This window comes from Apis dorsata, unplaced genomic scaffold (genome assembly GCF_000469605.1).
Source record: "Apis dorsata unplaced genomic scaffold, Apis dorsata 1.3 scaffold_514, whole genome shotgun sequence".
In the NCBI taxonomy this organism is placed as follows: Eukaryota; Metazoa; Arthropoda; class Insecta; order Hymenoptera; family Apidae; genus Apis; species Apis dorsata.
In genome coordinates this window covers 112,319-121,242 of record NW_006263740.1, presented here as the reverse complement: position 1 = coordinate 121,242, position 8,924 = coordinate 112,319, and the positions used below count along the sequence as shown (strand labels likewise).

At 31.6% G+C, this 8,924-nt stretch overlaps 1 protein-coding gene across 1 annotated transcript in view; it reads right to left on the bottom strand.

The window, feature by feature from the left end:
• Positions 1–8,924, bottom strand: part of LOC102678131 — a 135,820-nt gene that overhangs the window by 31,473 nt on the left and 95,423 nt on the right. The window contains 5 exon segments of the mRNA XM_031512721.1: positions 6,397–6,508; positions 6,691–6,895; positions 7,376–7,553; positions 7,905–8,043; positions 8,706–8,922. Coding sequence (XP_031368581.1) covers positions 6,397–6,508; positions 6,691–6,895; positions 7,376–7,553; positions 7,905–8,043; positions 8,706–8,922 — 851 coding nt within the window.

Genomic DNA, 8,924 nt, shown 5'->3' with positions numbered 1-8,924 from the left:
TTTTTTTTTTTTTTTTTTTTTTTTCCTTCCCTTCTCGTAAGAAGGGATCTCGTAACAGACGTGAATTTGCGTGAAACTTGCGCTTTCGCTGCGAATTTTTCGCGAGGTTCCCTTCGTCGTCACCCTTGGTAACGAACAGAAGTTTCTCTCCCCTTCTCGGCTGAAATGAAACGTCGTCCCTGATAAATGCGAGTAGTTAGGAAGACTGGCCCTCGTGGCTTAATGAAACGAAAGATCCGAGGGACGATCGTTCTACAGATTGGTGGTTAATCGAGGGGTAATTCAAGATGATGGTTTAAATGGAAGAATTGAGGGAGGAAATTTTTACTCGCGAGATGAAAGGACTCGACACAGGATTGTGTAATGGAAAGGAATACTATTACGATTTGCATTTGGAGATGAAAGTTATGAAAGTTATTTCAAAATGTGACGAGCTTTTGTACAATACTTCTCTTTTAATTTTGTTTAATTAATTAAACAACTTTTATAATTATATAAAATGGAATTAGGTCATTCTATATAATAAGAGTAAAATTTTTATAGCTTGTGTTTAACATTTATTGATAAATGGATAAGAAATAGAATTGACAAAATTGAATTTTACTACGAGAATAAGATTAGTAGACGATTTGATTATTCTCTCTTAAGAATACTATAAATATTAAATGTTTACTTTTCTGTGAAATTAAAAAAGAAAAAAAGATTTCAACGTATTAAAAGAGAAGAGAAACAATGAACGATATTATCGTTTTAATGAAATTGAAAGATAATTGAAGAAACGAATATCTGTACTGAATATCGTGACTAAATTATTAAAAAAGATTATTAAAGCGATGATAATGAAATGATAAATACAGAAAGATTATGCGAAGAGTATATTCCTTTATAATGCTGAAAAGCTTCCCTCAAACGAGAATAATAATATTTATAATTTGAATTAACATATATTAATAATTGGACACGTTACATTTTAACGAGATTATTTGTCGTGTGCAATAAGAATTATTGTCATAAAAGCAGAAACTTCGTTTTACTTCGTTACTTTATAATGACTCGAGAATATTCTATCATTGTTAAATCCAAATATTATTTCTAATATAAATTTAACAATGCAATGACAATATTAATGAAACAATGGATTATAATTATTTTCCTCTTAAATTTAAAATGAAAAATAGATCTCTTGCGAGATGAAACGTATTTTAATAGGATTTAATTATGCAATTTGTATGATCGAGTTGTTGAGACAATATCAAAAATGAATAAAATAAACAAATAGTAATTATTCGTCCGTGTTGTTTTATCAATCAAGAATCTATCTTTTGTTGGATAAACCGTAACTGTTTATATTGCGACAAATTCGTTAATTAAACGATAATAAACGAATGAAACGATTCTTTAAAAAGAAGGAAAAGAAAAAGAAAAATATTCCAGAAAAAGAAAACTCTACACCGATGAAATAATTAATATGATAGTAATAATATACAAAAAATGAATAATTCTATTTATTAAAATTACTTCGAATAAAAAAAATAGTTGAAAAATAATTACAAACAACAATATATAAATTGCAAACTTAGTTGAAAAATTAATATAAACTTTAATTTAAAAAAAAAATAAAGAAAGATCCTTTAGAAAAATCTTTCTTTAATATCCTTGATAACATTTAAATTTCAAAAATAAGAAAAGAGGAAAAGTAAGAAAATAAATCCAAAATTAAAACAAATCAATAATTTTACAAATAGAAAAAAAGAAAAGAAAAGAAATAAGAAAATAAATCCAAGATAAAAAAAAAATCGTGTTTATTTTCAATAAACCTGCACCAAGGCCAATATGGAATCACATAATTTTTTTTACCACAATCTCTGGTTAAACGACGTTCCCGTGGCGCGAGATTAAAACCTGGTCAGGAACGAATCCCGTAATTCTCAATTAGAGATCCCTTCGAATTTAATCAAAGCTCCGACCGTAAGTAAGCGAGAAAGATCACGAGATCCTCAAGATTGTAGCCGTCAACACAGATTACGAAATATCCATGAAATATCGCGTGTTCGTTTTCTAATTATTGCACGCGTTTCGAAATACGATTGAACAATGAAAGCGTTTTAACGAGCACCGTTTATACCCTTCACTAATCGTGAAAAAATCGAAAATACGCGTCGCTTTTTTAACAACTGGCGCGGAACGTGCTTCGCCATCGATATACAATAAAGAGCACAAGTGAACCAATACTGAGATGAAAAATTGCCGATTATTTTAAAGCGTAAAAAATTTCACGATCCTAAATTTGTTTTCTTCAAAGATGTTTCCATATCGAATGTTTTTCTACTGAAAATTTTGACATATTTTACCAATTATGAGGATATTGAAATATTTTTACATATATTTGTGTAAATTAATTTATTATTTTAAATTATATAAAATCGAGAATAAGATTAAAATAAATGAAAACAAATTTGATAAAATATATCTCAAAAAAGAAAAATGTTATATTTTTTAACAATTGATCGATGAAAAATATTTTAATATGAACAGTAAAATTTTAATTGCAAAATAGTGACGAGATTTTTCTTTTAAATGAACTATATATAATAGAAAGAAATATTATATATTCTAATATTAATCTGATATGATATATATATTTATATATATTTCTTTTAATTTGAAAAAAAAGAGGAAAAAGTAAAATAGAAAATGGAGAAATAGAAAAACGAATAAGAAGAGGATTGAATAAGAAGATGAAATTCTGCTGACAATAATCATAGCTGTTTTGAGAAAATCGATTTACCATCGATATAAATTTTCAATCTACATATCTGGAAATCTGAGAGAAATAATTTGAAAAAAATAAGAGGGAAAAGAAGGAAATAGGAATGGAGGAATAAGAAGATGACGTTCTGTGAGAATAATCGTCAGTGTTTTAAGGGCTACGCGAAAATGCATTTCTCCTTCAGTCTTTACGATCGACATAAATATTCAACCTACACGTGGAATTTAAGGAGGAATTTAAGAGAAAGTAATTCAAGAGGAAACAGAGAAAAATAGAAATGAAGGAATTGCGAGAAATGAAACGGTGGAATAGAGCAATAAAAATATAATTTTACATTGTAGTTAACCTTTTCATCTTGCGTATACGTGTTAAACAATATAATTAAATGATAAATAATATATCTAATCTCGATGAAACAATCCTCGAATTTTCTTTACGAAAAAATTGCAAAAGAAATATTGAAAGAAAGAATAAAAATTTCTGTCAATAATATTTTTATCATAATTATTGTAACATAATACTTAATATGATTATTCTAAACAAATGAAAAGAAACAAAGAAATCTAAAAAGAAAAGAGATAATATAAAGATACAAAATTGTATAAAAATATCAGTTCCTTTCGTATTTTTCTGATACCGAATAAAAGGAATAGAAATAAAAAAATCGCAAATAAGGATCCTCGTTCTTATGATAACAATATAAAATGCATTTCTCCCCTGCTTTTACCGGCATAAATATTCAACTTCAACCTCTAAAAATTGAAAGAGAGAAAAGGAATAGAAAAAGGAAAAAAATGTAGTATGAAGATGATGCTTTATAAAAGTACATCACTTTCTAATGATAGCACATTTTTCCTGCACACTTTATCGATATAAATATTCAATCTACTATCTAATTTTCGCAAATTCAAAAAGAAAAGCATTGTAAGAGTTTAAACGTACTAATATTTCTCATTGTTACCTATCAGTTCTTGATAGAAAACAATATTTTCTGATAATTCGAATAAAAAGATATTCCTTATATCGACAGAGATAGAAATACATACAATAATTATTGTAAACAATAAATATTGTAGTTACATTCTTATTCAAATATAGAATTTTTAATATCCTTAATATTTTTAACAAAGTATCAATAAATTCGATATTTTATGACGATTTTATGACACTTCAAATTGTAAATATTTTTAATACATTGTATATACTTTTCTTACCGTACAAAATGTCAAGTTGTAACTTTCTTTCTTAACTTCTGCCAATTTTTTATAACTTACCTATCTATAACTTCGAAGTACATATTACACACCATATCTCTATATTATCCCTGTATAATATTCTTAAAAAAAATTCGAAGAGAAAAAATAGAAAGAGAAAATGACGAAAATATTCGCCTCCGTTCAATGGCCATGCAAAACGCATACACGTATTTTACAACCTGACATAAATATCCCATCTATTTTTTTACAAATCTAAAAAATATTCCCCCTCAAAAATTTTACACGAAACAAACTTTTCTCGCACATACAGAAACGTATTGCTCAATAAAATAATAATTCTTCAAATTTCGATTCGAAACTGAATATTCAATTTGTTTTTCATCATAACCCAACATTATAAGTAGACTACAAATATTCATGAAGGAATTAAATCTATCCAGACACGTGTTACTCCAATATATCAAATAGTAGAATTACCATTCTACTTTGAATCGTTATACGTCCCATACATATTTTTGCATATATGCAAAATCATTCTGCAAATTATAACAAATATATTATTTCCTTCAAAATCATCCTAACTTTTGTTCCAACTTCGAAACAATTAGAATGTTCAAAAGCCAGATATACAAAATATAAAATGCAAAATATAAAAGAATAAAGATAAAAAAAATAACATCTGGAAGTGGCGCACAATCAGAGATCCTACCTCCGAGAAAGCGTGAGCACGTCGAGAGGCGGCAACGTCATCCCGTCGCTGGAATCCTTCGTCGTGGCGACGAGTCCTTTTTCCCATCACACTCGTCGCACACCTCCGTGTCACATGTCACACGAATACACCACCAACGAACATCCTCGAGCTAACGAGCGCGCACCACCGATCGAACAAAAATCTCTGATCATCGAAGATTCAATTGGATTCACCCAGTCCAAGATCACAGATCACCCCTCGAACAAACGATATCCAAAAGAAATCTGCTGGTGCACGCACACAAGTGTGTCTGGCCGGCTTTCAACTAATATCCGCCGCACCACACCGCCACAAGTGGTTGGTGCCCTGTCAGACACTCAGGGTCAAATGCGGCGATTCTAAGGGCGAGGAATCGTTGCGACGGATTTTTATGTACACGGGAACGTTTATCAAGGATCGATCGATCCTTCGATCACAGTTCGAAGGGCACCACCCATCGTTCCAATCGTGAAAAATCGAACCCTCCTCTCTCAAGCAACCGAAACAATTGGATTAAAATTATTATGAACTGCACGCTGAATAAACTCGTCGTTCGAGTAAACACAAACAGGTGATCGTCGACAGGAGGACTTTGGTTTGTCAACACGAGATACCTCCTAATGGAAACACTTTGTTTTTCTCGGATTCGAGTCTTGGTCGATCCTCTTGATATTCGTCAGATATCTGAGAATCGATGTCCCAGACAGAATGGTATATGTGTATGTGTATGTGTGTGTGTGCTATTGTTCGATCGTCGATCAGGGCAACAATCGGATCCACGATCACCCGAGTTCACTTCACGATTCCACGATTCCACGATTCTAGTCGCATTGCTGTTGATATTTCTGTTTGAGGGGGAGGAAGGATATTCTCGTCGTCTCGCTGTCGAGGATACGATGGACGTGCAACGATGTACGAAGGGGTTTTGAAAAGAGCACGCACACGTTCAGAGTTAGCAGCTCATCGAGGCTGGTTTTCCTCTTCGGCTGGCTATCGACTGCCATGCACCCAGTGTCACATTGTCGGAACTAGGGGAGCTGACACCACGCCTGCGTTCACGGAGACGCTGCACGGCGTCGCGAAGCCGGCTGGCCACGGCGAACGCCGTTGCCAGGGCGCATGCCATCGTTCGATTCGATTATGGTCGAGAGATATCCACTGGCCGCGAAATTCGATTGGAATTTGTGGAGGAGGGGGTTTAATTGATCTCTCGAATTAGGTTCGTTGTACTGTGTTTTTGGGAGATAGTGATCAAGGATGAATTTTGTAGATTTAGATTTTGGATAGATTGGATTTATGTTATTTCGAAAAATTGATTGATGAAAGTATCGAAGAGATATTTGGATCAATTGACGAAGGAGGATCGCCATGCGTAATTGTAATAAAAAAATCTTATGTCTATTGAAGAATGATTGTCTATGACTATACAATGAGATAATATTATATTTACAATGAGAGATAGGAAATTTGGAAGGAATTTAAGACAAAGAGATTGTGTATTTTACTTTTTGATAAGATTTACGTAAAAATATAATCCTCGTGTATATAATTAATAATTTATTCTTTTTGTTTAAAAAAATAAAATTCTTAGAAAAATAAATTTAGCAATATCTTTGGAAAAAATTCCTTCTTTGAAATGTCTCGTCTATGATAAATGATGAATGAAATTTATCACTTACCAGTCTGAGTGCTGCTATCGAAAAACGTGTTCGATATCTCGACAGACATGGTAGCGAATGTTCCATCGGTGATTTGTGTGGAACTGTCTCTTCGTCCTTGATATCTCTGAACCTAATGCACACCAAAAAGAAAAAAAAATATATTAAAAAAAATAACTATCCAAAATAATTCGAAATATTTTCTTGAATTTTTAAACGAAAATTGTCATTTTGCTTTTTTTTTTTTAAATTAAAGTTTTTTAAATTAAAGTGCTTCTTTAAATTAAAATATAAAAATTAAAAAAAAAAACGGACCAGTTTTTCACTTTGAGAACTTTGTCTTCGAAAATTTCGACATCTTATTGTTTCTTCCGTGGTGCTCTGTCGTCTAAATCCACGAGCAATAAATATCTCGTCCGTGGTCGATTGTCTTCTTCCTATAGGAGCATGAGGTATAGTCCCTGGAGCACGAGCACATGGACTTGGATCCCTTGACGAACAAGAAGAACTATCCGGTGATCTAGAAAACAAAAATTTTGGTTAGATTAGTAAAATTTCTAAATCAAAAACAGATGATTTTGAAAAACTATTTTCTGTTCAATATTTTTCAATAAAGAAATTATAATGTATATTAATAACTCTGAAGAAAAATAAAATATATAAAAAAAGGAATTTTTTGCATTATATTATTTTATAATCCAACAATAATTTATCAATTCCAAAATCTTAAATCAAAAATCCATCTATAAATCATATGAAATAAACGTTAAAAAAATACTTTTAACAATAATCCAATTGTTCTGTAGTAAAGTAAACAACGAAATAAAAAAGGGAACAGAATATCAAAGCAGTCGATCATTTTTTATCTTCAGAAGATCTTCAAAGTTTTCCATAAAAAAGGGGTTGAAATTTTATTCTCAATCCCTTAATCTGTCCTCTATCGATGGAGTTGCGTTACCATCCGTTTACCACTCCACGAAGATCGATAAAATGCAGGTACCTTGGTGGCGACCGTCCTGCCATCGACATTGACTGTCGCGTCAGCTGAGATCTCTCCCTGATAGGACTGATGTCTCTTTTATCGACTGCTCTTTCTGGACTCAGATGGCTCTTCGAATCACGGCGCCGCGGGTATGAAGCGGAATCGGGGCTCAACGAATCTTTTCGAGCTCTTCGTCCTTCGAAAATATATATTTCTGTCATTAATTCAATAATATATGACAATTTTACATAGAAAAAGAAAGAAAAAAAGAAAAGAAAAAGAAGAAGGTAAGGAAGAAAATTATGAACGATAGAATAATGCAAGTTATCGACAACAGGAAGTGGAGAAAGAAGAAAGACGTGTTTCATGGTTTTTCTATTTTCTTTTTAAATGATCACATCGTGCAGAAACAGATATAGGTACTGTTACTGTTAAAAGACTAAATAGTTAGTAGATAACGTGTATTTATATTTAATGTTACATAAAATAGTTTTATTCGCAACGAGGATGAAAATGGTCGATAATGGTAGATTGTTAATGATTGTACCTCCTTCGTCAGTATCCGGTGACAACGTCGGCTGACTTCCTCGTCGCCGTGCTGGTGGCATCGACTCATCTATGGCTGCCGATTGTCGTATCAATCTCGACAACTTGTTCGGTGATACTTCCTTTCCCTTCTGATAACACTGTAACAGAATTGATAATGATAAAATGTTTCCAGTGTCTATTTATTATTATTATTATAATAATATAATATAATAATAATATAATTAATAATGTAATTGAATTATTTAAGTCTCTTCATAATTATAACGAGAGAGATTTCGAAAAATGTCAAATATAAATGTCAAATATATTACAATTACGATATATTTATACATAATGTAGTTATTCAAATTTAGAAAAATTATTGAAATGAGACATAACCAAGACAAAGAATTATAAGCTAATAGTTTTGATTAAAAATGAAAATAACATAAAATAACATAATTAATACTTTAATTTGCATCAATTTAAATTATATAATAAACAAATTGCATGATAAAAATGATATCGATTAAACTTACCAATTATAATTAATATAACTATAAAAATAGTTTCTCGCTGACATAATTACTGACACAAATTGTATAATTAAATAATGACGAAGAAATTAATATGTTAATGATACTTATTACTCATATTAAATAATTTTACACAAATTAATTATAAAACTTCTACCATTTTACTACCCTTTTTCACCAGTTCCAATCACTCCACAATCAACGTTCACACTAAGTTAACACTAATCCTTGAAATCCTTTCTCGATTCTCTCTCGAATAAAATCTTTCAATATATATATCTCACCTGAGTAGTCGAGTCTCTTCTAGTGCTAATCAATGGGTGGGTCGGTGTGTTGACGTTTGGCGAGCCAACGGGACTGGAGCTACCGGAAGTCGAGGTTCCTGGAAGAGGAAGGCTGCTACCCACCGTTGGAGAGACGCTTGGTGGCGTCACTGATGACATCACGATGGTAGGGGTAGTGATGGACGACTCGAGGGTTAAATTTTTACTGTCGACGACGGT